The 14,150-nt window shown below is 39.3% G+C and overlaps 1 protein-coding gene across 2 annotated transcripts in view; it reads right to left on the bottom strand.

Annotated features, from left to right (window-relative positions):
* Positions 1–762: 762 nt before the first annotated feature.
* Positions 763–14,150, bottom strand: part of SLK (STE20 like kinase) — a 54,627-nt gene continuing 41,239 nt past the window's right edge. For both annotated transcript variants that reach the window (XM_054581466.1, XM_054581468.1), the window contains 3 exons: positions 13,785–13,910; positions 12,802–12,915; positions 763–4,363 (listed from right to left, as the gene is read on the bottom strand). In XM_054581466.1, the coding sequence (XP_054437441.1) occupies positions 4,217–4,363; positions 12,802–12,915; positions 13,785–13,910 (387 nt within the window). In that variant the 3' untranslated portion in view covers positions 763–4,216. The remainder of the gene's footprint in view (positions 4,364–12,801; positions 12,916–13,784; positions 13,911–14,150) is intronic.

Here is a 14,150-nt window from a genome sequence, read left to right as displayed (position 1 = left end):
ATGACTACATTGTGTCTTTTCAGCGTTTTAGTTTTACCTAAAGTCTGAGTCTAGTTTATATTTCCAAGGGCTCAAGTATTATATCCCCTTTAATGATGCTCATCTTGATTAATCAGACATGAGTTTTTCCCCTACTTACCTTTCTAAGCTATCCAAAAGCCTCCAGAGTTCTAAGGCCAGGTGAAATAGGTATAAGTCCAAACCTGCTTACCTTCTCTGGACAGAACCCAGGAAAAAAGCGGGCAGATATATGTTCTTGGCTGGATGGCAATGACTCTGAGCCTCTTATTTCTATTAAAAAAAAAAAAAAAAAGGGTGGGGGGTGTTGGGGTTAAGACTGAGCTCAATAGTGTACAATGGTCCTGGATTAGAAAGTGACGCGCTTTGCCTCCCTCCAGCCAAGCTGAACACTTGCCAAATGCTACTGCCTAGCATCTACTGAAACGTGTATGAACATTATCAATGACAAAAAGAGGTTATTTTTAGCGAAAGTGAGGTCATATGGCTTGTGAAATGTTTGGTGAGAAAAATAATCCATCCCAAGGGGAAAAAATAAAATATGTACATATACACATTTGGGTAGAAATAGTTAAAGCACCACTGATAAGACTGAAAGGGTCAGAAGACCTGGACGACTACAAATGTTAAAATATTAACCAGGACCAAGAAAAGCTGCAAAGTGTTCTCACGCATGACAATTCAGTTTCAATAGTTCTCAATAAAAGACTGCTTCTCAACACAGATTAAGAAATAACTTTATTTTTCATGTGTCAATCCCATGATTGAAAAGACATTGCTCCCAAGTAGACAAGAGGCATAATCTGAAACAAAATTCTTTCCGGAAATTTAGCTTGTGAAGTTATTACACTGCAAATCAGAGGATCACAGAAAGCTGCAGCCAACATTTAAAACTGGTATAACATTCTATCCAAAGCTTAGTAGCAGAAATTTTAAAGCTGTATCAAAACCATGTCAGCCACAGAAAAGCAACAATAGAGGCATTAACTGTTGTGCCTTCAACTTAAGAAAAGCATTTAAAATATCCCATTTCCTATAAAAGATCATTTCCCAGAAAAGAATTGATTTATTTAATCAGAAGACTATTAGAACTAGAACTAACTCTCCTCTTTCACCTCAGTTCTAGGTTTTCCTTTAATCAACGCTATCTCTAGCTAATCATTTGACAGGATTTGGCTTCTCAGAAGAGACTTTGTCATTTAAGCACAGTGTGGAATGGGATAAAGTGTGTAGTTACAAAGGAACTTAAAAGAGTAGAAAAGACAGTCACTTCTGAAACTCGCTGATGCTCAAGAAATCAGAGACCCTCCATTAGAGCGGATCTCATATGCCTGAGAGCTTTGTGCTTGAGGAAACACTACTTAGAGGTAGCTCTGGTTCTGGTTTATATTTAATTACAATTTGCTGTATCCTGTCAGAGGAAAGTTCTAATATTTTCAGCCAAGTATAAGCGCTCAATTTCTTCCTTACCCACCCTATAGCTTCCCCATAGAAAAGGGTAAGAAAAAGCTTAATTGTGACTCCATACAGAATAGCAGCTAATTCAGCAATTCACTCCCGACTACGGGTTGACAGGACTAGGAAAGGCAACCTGGTGCAACAAGCTCTGCGAGCTAGACCTGCGGAAGCGTGGCGGGCCGGTGGATTTACAGCACGCAGGAGTGGGGGTGAGGAACTGGGGTACACACCATGAAGAATTCTTTTATGCATTTCATAGCACAGTCTGCCACAGCAACAAGACCAAATCAGGAATGGATTTCACTGTATTCTTTGATTTCAAAGACGTCTGCGCCCCTCCCCCACTCCCCACCTACACTTCATGCAAGCAAGGTCACTATTACCTATCTCAATAGAGGGCCTAAGAAGTGGGCAGGGATGGGTACAAACAGCATACTCCATAACAAAACACTTTTTGAAAATATTTATGTAACTTTAAGTATTAAAATGAACGTTTCACCTCTGTATATTATCATTTCATAGTCCTGAACCCCCAGGAATACGGTCATATTTGAAAGAGGACTCAAGAATAAATACTGGATCCAAAGGGCAGTTTTAAGGGAGACGCAGCAGTTGAACATAAACTTATCAGAGTGTCAACGGTTCTGCTCTGAGCCTTTCCTTTACTCAATACTCTGAATGTCAAGGTGAAAGAAAGAAAAGGAATAAATATTCATATCAAATGAAATTATGTGCCACAAACTAGCACACAGATTATGAATTAAATGATACTGAAAAAATGTCACTGCCTAAAGTATTAACTTTTTAAAAGCCAATAACCTGAAAATTTCAAAGAAAGAGGTTGTTTGAGAATCTTCTCTCCCTCTTAAAAATAAATCATTAAATACACTAAGTAACTTTATACTGTCATTTTTATAATATAAACAATTTCCATCATCATCCTGAATATTACTTTATAAAGATATATATTTTTAAAAGGCTTTCAAAACATTTTTCAACCCAGCATTTGAGAATAAAGCATTAAAGGAGTTTTGTATACAGTAACACATTCATGTGATAAGTGTATGAATTTACAACCATACATAATGTACGTATATATATATATTTTTTTTTATATAAAAAACAAACTTGGCCAGAAGTTAAGGCTACCTACAAAGTTGTCCAAGTAAACTATGCTTGTCAAAATAATTACAAAATGAAAATCACACATGCATTTAAATCATCTAAACCACTGACAAAATAAGGTTCAGTATTCAAAGTTTTCAAATTAACTGCAAGAAAGTGCTACAGATATTTACATTTTCTTAATATGGTAAGTGTTCCCACAGTTACATTTAAATTTTTCACCAGCATCAAATGTAATGTAACAAAAACTGAAACTTGTACGATTTGGTACCTAGTGCTCTTAAAAGAGAATAGGTTGCAAATGGCAGGCAGCAAGCCTCACTTTCAAACGTGCCGTCTCACACTCCACAGCACAGTTCATAATACTGTTTGACCTGACACGTGCTTGAAATTCTAAGCCTCGAGGGGTACCAAGAGTGAGCATTTCATTAATAATGACACATATCAGCAACCACATGATAAAGGATTTGGGCTTTTCCCACTCAAATCAAAGTAAATAATTTAAACATGGAACAAAGTAAAACCAAAATATAAATGACTTTATTTCAAAATAACTAAGTCATTTCCAACATTTGCCTAAATATTTTATTTAAATTTTTTTTAAAAAGTATTCTGAACAAATGTCTCTTTTAAGATCAATTTCAGAAAATACATTTATAAATATAACTCAGAGCCAGCAGGCCTCTGACAGAGTTTTCAATGAACAGAATTTGCTAAGATGGGCGAAATCATTTAACCAGCTCATGTACTATTTTAAAAAATAAGCTGAGACAGCTAACTCTCTATTTCTTTTAATTTGTTGAGTTTTACATTCCCAATGATATCTAAAAGCTACTTTTTTCCCCATTGTTGCCAATTTTGTACATGTTTTAGGGTGAAAATTTTCATCAAATGGTAATAAAACAAGATTTTAAAAACAATAATGCTTAATGGTAAGGATATTTTGTTCCTGTTGAATCAAAAAAGGAAATCCTATTTTAGACTCAACTGAAGTTTAGTGTTTTAGGCACTATCTTAATAAAACTAGCACCCTTGAATATTAGCTCATGCCTAAACAGGTATTATTTTAGATTATTGAAATAATTTTTCTCTTTTAAAAGAATTTGTTGCTATTTAAAGATAAAATAGATGTATGTAATAAATCAGTATCATATTTTGAGCAACTCCTAGCTTTTTCATGAAAGTTGATTTACCAAAAGAAATTTTTTCCAACTCTCTACAGCAGAGTTTCAACTATAGAATTTAGGCATCATTGAGAAAAACCAATATTTACTAATATTCAGAGACATAACAGGTTTTTTAAAAAATAACTTTAAACATTATATCTCTAAGAATTTTTTTAGGTAACAGTGTCTAAAGAACACAATTTTTAAGATTAATATACAAAATCACCTTAGGGAATTACTGCAAGATGCTACTATGCCAACACGGCCCAGCATCAGTTCCTTTCCCTTCTCTTTTGCTAATTAAACAAACATGACAAACAAAAAACCACCTAAAAGGTGAGGCAGATGATTGTCTTCGTGCACTCTCTAATGTAGACTGTGGCAGAAGATGAAGAGAACAAAACGACATATTTTAAAAGCCAAACCAGACCACAGGATGGTTCCCATTGTTACGATCCAGTGGAATGCAAGCTAGGAATAGGATAGAATTTGGAAATTCGACTCTGTGTTGATGGGTTAAGGCATTCAGACTCCCCGGTCATTTTAAAGAACACTTCCTGTTCCTGCAGTTTCCTGGCAAATTCTTCTTCCAGTGTCTTAAAAAGGAAGGAAAAAGAAAATTATGTACTGGTGTTACAAATAGAATTTATTCTGACAGTCAAGATAAAGCTATTTTCCCCACTTTCTCTGCATGTTAATCTATGAAGACCAGACTGCTCCACAGTTAAGATCAAAGGCTGTGCACTGCTCTGAGCACCAAGTCTCGGCTCCGCTATAATAATGTCCAACTTGGGTCAATCACTTCACTCTTCTATGTTACGGAATCATTTCATTCTTCTGCTATAAAGAGAGATACCACCACCCACCTCACTGGGTTGCTACGTGAGGGCTAAATGTGACAATGATGTCCTTAACACATACTAAGTACTCCACAGATGGCACCTATTATTAACTATTATCTGTCACTCCCATGTGGAACTTACCATTTTCTATATTTTGATAATTGATATGCATGTCTTGTCTCCCATATTGGACTATAAGCTGTTTGAAGGTAAAACCTAAGCCAGATTTATCTTTACATCCCCAAAACACAGAGCAAATAAATATATGTGCTTGATAAATATCTGAAGTACCAATAACTCTGTGGACAAGTGGTTCAGAGATAAGCGTGGCTGTAGAAGTACAAGCAAAGTATAGAAGATGGAAGGATACAAGGTTTCTCAGAAGAAATGAAGCATGAGTTTATTAGTCTTGAAGGAAAGATAAAAAACTGATACACAGGATGTGGAAGGCATGACAGACAAAGGGAGCCAAAACAATGCAAAGGCAGGAAACTGCAAAGCTGGTGCCAGTAATGGTGATTATACCCAATACTGGAACATGAACTGGGAACAAAGTGGTTAGTGGGAGAGGAAACTAGAAAGGTTGACTGCAGCCAATGTGTGACACTAAGAAGGTTTAAAAGTCAGATTGAGGCATTTACATTTTTCTCTGATAAAACTAAGTATTTACCTATTGGGGGGAGCCCCCAAAACAGAATTCATTTATATAAAATTGCGTATTTATTCTTACATGTTTAAACATCAGTTGCCTTCAAAGTACTGTCCATTTGATGCAATATACCTATCAAGACATTTTTTCCACTGCTCAAAGTTTTTGAACTTGTCAATTTTGATGCCTTTTAATGTTTCTGCCATTTTTTGCTTCACCTCTTCTACATCAGCAAAATGTTTCCCTCATAAGACTTTTTTCATCCAGGAAAACAAAAAAAAGTTGCTTGGGGCAAGATCAGGTGAATAGGGAGGGTGGGGCACAAGGGTCATGCCGTTTTGGTTTGAAAACTGCTGAACACTCAGCACAATGAGATACACTGGTACATTTACAAGATGCATTCATAAATGACCCATCAGGAAATGAACAAACTCGTTGAAAGAGTCGTCCAAAAAAATCCCACCTTTTGCAACAGCATGGAAGGAACTGGAGACTATTATGCTAAGTGAAATAAGCCAGTCAGTAAAACACAAATACCCTATGATCTCACTTATAAGGGGAATCTAATAAACAAAATAAACTAATGAGACAAAAGGGAACTGGAGGCCTAAAATCATGGAATAGACTGACAACTGTAAGGGTTGGGGGTGGGGGGGAGGTGGGGACTCATTGAAGGAAGCTGAAGAGATTAGTCCAAGAGACTGTATGAAGGAGCCACGGACACGGGCAATGGTGTGGGGCTGACTGTGCTAGTGTGGGGCAGGCTGGGGGGGGGGGGGGCGAAGAGGGAGAATGCGGGACAACTGTATTAGCATAAACAATCATTTCTGTTAATTTCACTGAAGCTGAATGCAGCCTCTGACAACAGCGCCAGCTGGTACACTGATACAGATGGGTTCCTAGCACACTCACCTAGTGGGGGAAGCGTGTACTACAGGGGGCCCGCCCCTTGTAGTAGAAGGTAATTCCAGTGTATTTTTTAGGGTGGTCACCCCTCATATACCACTATGACAATACCAGAGATGTTCTTGGGGATAAGTGATCTGGTGGTGGCAGGCAAGCAGGAAAATAGGAGAGGGAACTAGAGACCAGAAGGCCCATTAGGACATTACTGACCAATTTTAAGCAAGTAGTAGGATGACAATAGGGAAAAGAGAAATACTATGATTGAATGTGGGGTATCATATAAGTGAAAAATAATTTAGGTTTCTAGTCTACATGTCAAGAGAACAGGAATGTGAGAACATCTGTTGGTGGATGGAGCTGGAGAGATAGGAAAAAGGTGAGATGCAGATGAAGAAAAAAGGATGCAGACTTTAAGTGTATCTCTACTGAGCTTACAATCTTAAAGTCTACATTCAACAGGTAAATAATGATCATTCCAGAAGTTGGGTATACATCAGTGACCAAAGAGATAATGTCCCTGTTTTCAAGGAGCCTATATTTTTGTGAGAGAAGACAAATAATACACAAACGTATCTGGTGGTGATGACTGTTATGAAGAAAAACAAAGAAAAGTGAGGGACAGAGAATGTTTGAGCTGAGCATAGAGTCTATTTTACATACAGTGATCAAAAAAGGAGGCCTGACTTCCAGCCAAGATGAATACGCTCTGCTTCCTCACACAACCAAAACAACAACAAATTTAAAAAGCAAAGAACAACCAGAATGGCCAGAAAATCGAACTGTTTAGAAATCTGGCAACCAAGGAGCTAAAGAAACAGTCACCCCAACTGGTAGGAGGGGTGGAGATGGGCAGCCCGGGGGGTGGGGCAGGGAAGGACACACAGCAAGGGGGTAGACCAAGCGATGGTCCCACGTTCATGTGCAGATATACTGGGAAGAACAACTGGGGAGTAAGACACCACACAACCCAAGGTTCCAGTGCCAGGAAACTAAAGCCTCAAAACCTCTAGCTGTAAAAATGTGTGGTGGTTGCGGTGGTGGGAGAAACTCCCAGCCTCACAGAAGAGTTCACTGGTGAGAGCCACAGGGTCCTAGAATGTACAAAAACCCACCCACCTGAGAATCAGCACCAGAAGGGTCCAACTTGCTTGTGGGTAGTGGGGGAAGTAACTGAAAGCAGGGCAAGAGCTGAGCAAGCGGCATTGTTTCCTCTCAGACACCTCCCCCACATACAGCATGACAATGAAGTGACCTAGGTCGCCCCACCCCAGTGAATACCTAAGGCTCCATCCCTTACAATATAACAGGTACACCAAAACAAAGAAATACAGCCCAAAGGAAAAAAGAGATCAAAACTCCAGAAAAAGAACTAAGCGATGAGGAGACAGCAAACCTATCAGATGCACAGTTCAAAACACTGGTAATCAGGATGCTCACAGGAATGACTGAGTATGGATGAAAAAGAGAGGAAGAAGTGAAGGCTATGCAATGTGAAATAAAGAAAAGTATACAGGGAACCAACTGCAAAAGGAAGGGAACTGGGACTCAGTTCAACCATTGGGAGCAGAAGGAAGAAATAAACATTTGAGGAAAATCAAGACAGCGGAGGAGTAAATGGAAGTCACACTGACTTCCTCCCAGGAACAATCTGGAATTACAACTAAATTGTGGAGAAATCACCTGGAACAAACAACTGAACAGTAGCAAGAGAGAAGCCTTATAACCTCAGACAGACAGAAGAATCAGCTTTAGCACAACCTAACTGGTAGGACTGCCGTAGAGACTCGAGAAGGCGGGAGGGGCACCCACGGGCAGCACCAGAAGGATATTGAAAGAGCCAGTTGGATCCCCCTGAGAAGTGCAGAGTCTAAACCATGAGTGGGGATCTCCAGCCTACATCACCAGAACCCAAAAAGTACACAGATAACAGCCAGTTGCAAAAAGCAGGAGGGTGGCTCTCTGCCAGAGACAAATGGCTGGAGACGCAAGCAGCCTTTTAAAGGGCCAACGCATAAATTTTTATTTGAAGCCACTTACCTGGTCTCTGGCAAAGGCGGGGGCAGAGTGGGCTAGAGACACCTGAGGAGAGACTGGGGAAGGAGGCTTTGGGGAGAGAACAGAGAGAGTAGCTGGCAGGATCCTGGTGCTGACTCCACCCCCGTGCAGCAGTAGCCATCTGTCTCAGGCAGACCACTCTCGTGAGCGGCAGCAGCATGAGAGGACCCAATAACCCCGTCCCCAGGAGGGACTCTGCCCCAACCTGTGGTATCTCTAAGCTGCCTGCTGAGTGCAGAGTGACTAGATTAACAGCAGAAGGAGGCAACCACAGACAATAGAATCCTGGAAGTCTCAAACAGACTGCCCAGGGTCACACAGGGTTAACATCTGACATCAGAGGCAGATCCAGAGAGAAAAAAAAAAAAAACAGCGGTCTCCTACCATAGAAGTTCACACCACAAAGTCAAGACATCAAGACAGATCAATTTAAGAAGCAGAAGCAAAAAAGAAGAGTCTCACAAGCAATGGGAAGACAAAAGAAACACCCCCCACTCGAAGGGAAAGGAGGAATCCCCAGAAAGGAAACTAAATGAAATAGAGGCAAGGAAACTATCAGATACTGAGTTCAAAACAACAGTTCTAAGGAAGCTCAATGAGCTCAGTGAGCTCAGAGAGAATTACAAAAAGCTACAGGGAAACAACAAGGAACTTACTGCAAGCTGAATCAACATGGAAAAGGACACAGAAACTATCAATAAGAGGCAAGAGAAAATGAGGAATACAATTTCTGAATTGAAGAACACAGAAGAAGAAATCAAAAACAGGCTAGATGACGTAGAGCTGAAGTAGCTGAAGTAGATGAAGAATCAGTGAGCTGGAGGACAAGGTAGAAAAAAGCTCCCAGAAAGAGCAAGAAAATGAAAAAAGACTCAAAAAGAATGAAGAGGCATTTAGGGAAATGCAGGACAACCTGAAACTTAGTAATATCCATATAATAGAGATACCGGAAGGAGAAAAAGAGGAGGAAGGGATAGAGAGCCTGTTTGAAAAAGTAATGATGGAAAACTTCCCTAATTTTAGGGGAGAAGAAAATCACACAAGTCCAGGACACACAGACAGTCCCATTCAAGAGGAACCCACTGAGGCCCACTCCAAGACACATCATAATTAAAATGGCAAATATCAAAGACAAAGACAGAATCCCAAAGGCAGCAAGGGAGAAACAGGTAGCAACATACAAGGGAGTCCCAGTATGGCTAGCAGCTGACTTCTCAACAGACACACTATAAGCCAGAAGGGAATGGCAAGAAATATTCCAAAGAATGAAAAGCAAAGGCCTGCAACCAAGACTGCTCTACACAGCGAGGCTCTCAATTAAAATGGAAGGTGAAATAAGGAGCTTCCCAGACAAAAGGAAGCCAAAAGAATATACCTCCACCAAACCAGCATTTTCATTATTTTAAAAAAATAAATAAAATCAATCTGCATTTAAGGAAGAAAGACAGACAGAAAGAAAGATGGAACTTCCTACCTTTTGCGACAACATGGATAGAACTGGCGAATATTATGCTAAGTGAAATAAGCCAGTTGGGGAAAGACAAATACCATATGATATCATCTATACAGGGACTCTATTCAACAAAATAAACTAACAAACAAAATAAACCACAGGCATGGAAACATGGAGCAGACTGAAAGTGTCCAGAGGGGATGGGGAAAGAGACAATGGTGGAAAGAAGGGGAAGGGACTAGACAAAGAACATGTATGAATGACCCATGGACATGGACAACAGAGTGGGAATTGACTGTGGGAGCAGGGGGTGGGGGTGGGATGGGTGGAGGGGGGTAAAGGAGGGAAATTGAGACAACTGCAATAAACATGATATAAAAATTAAAAAAATAAAATAAAATTACTACATCTCAAAGAAAGAAAAGAAATAAACATTCAACCAGAACAGAATGAAGAAACAAGAATTCAGTAAGTGAGGAGAGGCTTAGGTCCTCTGGGACAACTTCAAACATTCCAACATCCAAATCACAGGTGTGCTAGTAGGAGAAGAAGAAGAGTAAGACATTTAAAACTTATTTGAAAAAATAATGAAGGAGAACTTTCCCAATCTGGCCAAGGAAATAGACTTCCAGGAGGTCCAGGAAGCTCAGAGAGTCCCAAAGAAGTTGGACCCATGGAGGAACACACCAAAGGCACATCATAATTACATTACCCAAGATTAAAGATAAGGAGACGATCTTAAAAGCAGCAAGAGAAAAGGAGAGAGTTCCCTACAAAGGAGTTTCCAAAGACTATCAGCTGATTTCTCAAAAGAAACCTTACAGGCAAGAAGGAGCTAGAAAGAAGTATTCAAAGTTATGAAAGGCAAGGACCTACACAACCAAGATTATTCTATCCAGCAAAGCTTTCATTTAGAATGGAAGGGCAGATAAAGTGCTCTCAGATAAGATAAAATTGAAGGAGCTCATCATCACCAAGCCCTTATTATATGAAAGGTTAAAGGGACTTATCTAAGAAAAAGATGATCAAAACTATGAACAGTAAAATGACAACAAACTCACAACTACCAACAACTGAACCTAAAAACAAAAACCAAAATAAACTAAGCAAACTAGAACAGGAACAGAACCACAGAAATGGAAAGCACATGGAGGTTATCAGCGGTGGGCAGGAACAGAATGGGTGAAAAAGTACAAGGACTAAGAAGCATGAACAGTAGGTACAAAATTGGGGGGGGCAGGTTAAGAATAGCGTAGGAAATGGAGAAGCCAAAGAACTTATATGTACGACCCACTGACATGAACTAAGGATGGGGGGAATGCTGGGGTGGGGGCAGTGCAGGGTGGAGGGTAATAGAGGGGAGAAAAAAATGGGAGAACTGCAATAGCATAATCAATAAAATACACTTAAAAATTTTTTACAAAGGAGGCCTCAATGGAATGAGGAATGGAATATCCAGGTGGGAAATGGGAGTTCAGAGTATGAACCATTACTAATAAAATAAACAATAACAGCAATAGCAACCATTCATTGAACCTTGACCATGTTCAAGTACTGGGACTACTGCTGTGCACACATCACTTCTTTTAACTATCTTAACCCCATTAAGATATGTAATATCATCTGTGTTTCACAAACGAGGAGAACTGGGCTTAGAAATGTTAAATGACAAAATTAATCAGTGTCAACACTGAGATTTGAACCCAGATCTGTTTGACTTTAGAATCTGTCTCTATATGACTCCTACTATACAAGTTTTGGGATTGTCCTTAAGTATGCAAGAGATGAAGCCATAACCAGCTACGAAATCATCAAGATAACAGAGTTAGGGATATAAAACTGGGGAATATTTACATTTCAGGTGACTGGAAAACAAAGAAAAGTTGATAAAGAGCACAAAGGTGAAAGTATGTCATAAAAGGCAGGTAAGAATAGAATTTTAAGAAACAAGATTTTTACTAAGACCAGTTAGATAATGCCATAGGATCTGGTTATTAGCAACTCACTTGTGACCCATTAAAGTTCAAATTGGGAGTATGAGGTAAAAGCTAGACTGCAAAGAGTTAAAAGAAACAAAAGCAGGGAATTCTTCTCACTGTTTACCCTTCCACACCTCTGGAATTCTGAACCACATGAATGTATTACCTATTCAAGAATTTAACAATAAATAAAATTTAAATTAAAAAGTCACACTATCAACTAACTTGGTCATTTGCCTCCTTTAGAAACCTTTAATGCATAGTAGGCACTAAATACATATTTCTGTAATTGATGGACTGGGTGAATAGAAGAAAGGAATGGTTGAAAAGTACAACAGTCAAGAAGCCCAAGAGAACAATAAAGTTTTGAAAGGTAACCAAGGGAGAGGATCATATAGTGATAGCAAAAACTGAAATGGTTGACCGATGAGACCAGGCTAGCAGGGAATCAAGTGCAAATAAGGAATATAAATGGCTAGTTAGATCAAGACGGGAAAGCCACTCCCATTTTATTACTGTCAATTTACATAGCACACAATGGCTTGCAATCTGTCTTCTGACAACCTGTCTACACCAAGCTATCAGTACTTCCTTCCCTCTCCCTCTCCCTCATGCCCACATACAGGAACACCCTCCTCCTAACGCTCCAATGATGGAGAGCTACTTACCATTCCTGAGCATTCATTCTCTTCTCTGTACTTGAATTGCCTCATCCCATCCCAATCTGTCTGTCCACCTAGCAAGCTCTTCCTCACCCTTCAAGCCTCACTTGGGTTACAAGGCATCTTCTAAGGCTTCTCCGACTCCCCCAGCTGATATAAGCACTCCTCCTCCTTTGCTTGCATATTGTGCTCCACTCCCCTGTATCCTTTTAATTTTTAATTTTTTAATTTTTTTCCATTACCATTTAACCCCCTTATCCCCTGTATCTTGAACTCCTTCAGACAATAATCCTACTGATCTATAATTTCTTATCACTAAATTCTGAACCTTTAGGGCACAGGGACTTTGTCTCCTCACCTCTGTATCTCCTGTACTTGACACATATTAGGTACAGGGCCAAGAGCTGGGAGGATGGGTGGATGAATGGAAGGATGGATGGGTTGATGGACAGATAGATGCAAACATTTGAATTAAAACTTAAAATTACCTTTTTCCTAGGTCTCAATTTCTCTCTCCATTCCTTTAATTCCTGGCTGTGTTCTTCATCTAACTCCTTCAGTTTCTGAGTCTCATGCTCAACCAATAGGTGACATTTTTCATTCTGAAAAGAAAGTTTGGGTTACAAAACTTCAGATCAACAAAGCAATTTTTCACAAATAAAATTATCTTCCAAAATAATAAATTACTCATCAAACACTAGGCTATTACTGAGGTTCAAATTATCCTCTAAAAACAAAGGGCTAAGAACTATGAAATGAATCATAGCTTCATGTTTGAAAAATTGATTTAGAGAGAGGAAGGGGAGGCAGGGGAGAGAAAGAGAAAAACATCAATTGGTTGTCTCCCGTACACGCGCCGACTGCGGATCAAACCCACAACATAGATATGTGCTCTGACCAGAAACTGAACCCACAACCTTTTGGTTTACAGCGGATGGGGCGTACAACCTGCAGCCCACAGGCTGCATATGGCTCAGGATGGCAATGAATGTGGTCCAGCACAAAATCATAAATTTATTTAAAACACTATGAGATTTTGTTGTGATTACGTATCACAATGTATTTAATGTGTGGTCCAAGGCAACTCTTCTTCCAGTGTGGCCCAGAGACAGCAAAAGGCTGGATACCCCTGGTTATGGGATGATGCTCCAACCAACTGAACCGCATCGGCCAGGGCTGCCTACATCATTTTGAAAACTTTGTTCATATTCTTTGCAAAATATACTAAAAATACTCAATATTGCTTTTGAAAGACTCAACTTCTTAGGTTATAATTTAGCTTCATATTTTATTACCCATAGTCATATAAAATCCAAACAAGTGCCTATGATACTTCATTTGGGTCTATACAGGAAAAAAAATACCAGCATTTTCATAAGTAAAAAGCAGTTCATTTTGGCTAATTATAATTTTCTCGAAAGCTGTGCTGCCCATCTACTATCAGCTTTGTTTTTGTGCTTCCATATCTAACCTGCAGTTGATGCAGCTCCCGGACATTGGCTTCACACTGCAACTGAAGATCCCGCATTTGATTTTCATGTTTCTGATGCTGAGCCATTCTCTCATTTTTTTGCCTCTTTTCTTCTTGAGCAGCAAACTATAAATAGGAAAAACAAAGGTAAATGTGATTAATAAGCAATGTAATTTCTGCACCATCCAACATATAATTAAGGAATTTAACTAAACTTAAAGTAAAATAAGTTAAAGCTGCAAGTAACAACATACTGTGACTCAAAGCGGGAGTTTATATCATAGGGAAGGGAGGACCTCCGATTAAAACCTTGTCCTTCCTATCTGCTAAGTAACCTCAGTTAATTTGTGTGTAAGGCCTGTGATT

Source organism: Pteronotus mesoamericanus, unplaced genomic scaffold (assembly GCF_021234165.1).
Source record: "Pteronotus mesoamericanus isolate MK-2021 breed Mesoamerican mustached bat unplaced genomic scaffold, CSHL_Meso_final contig_657, whole genome shotgun sequence".
Taxonomy (NCBI): Eukaryota; Metazoa; Chordata; class Mammalia; order Chiroptera; family Mormoopidae; genus Pteronotus; species Pteronotus mesoamericanus.
The sequence above is the reverse complement of the archived record's forward strand: the minus strand, read 5'-3'. Positions and strand labels throughout refer to the sequence as shown.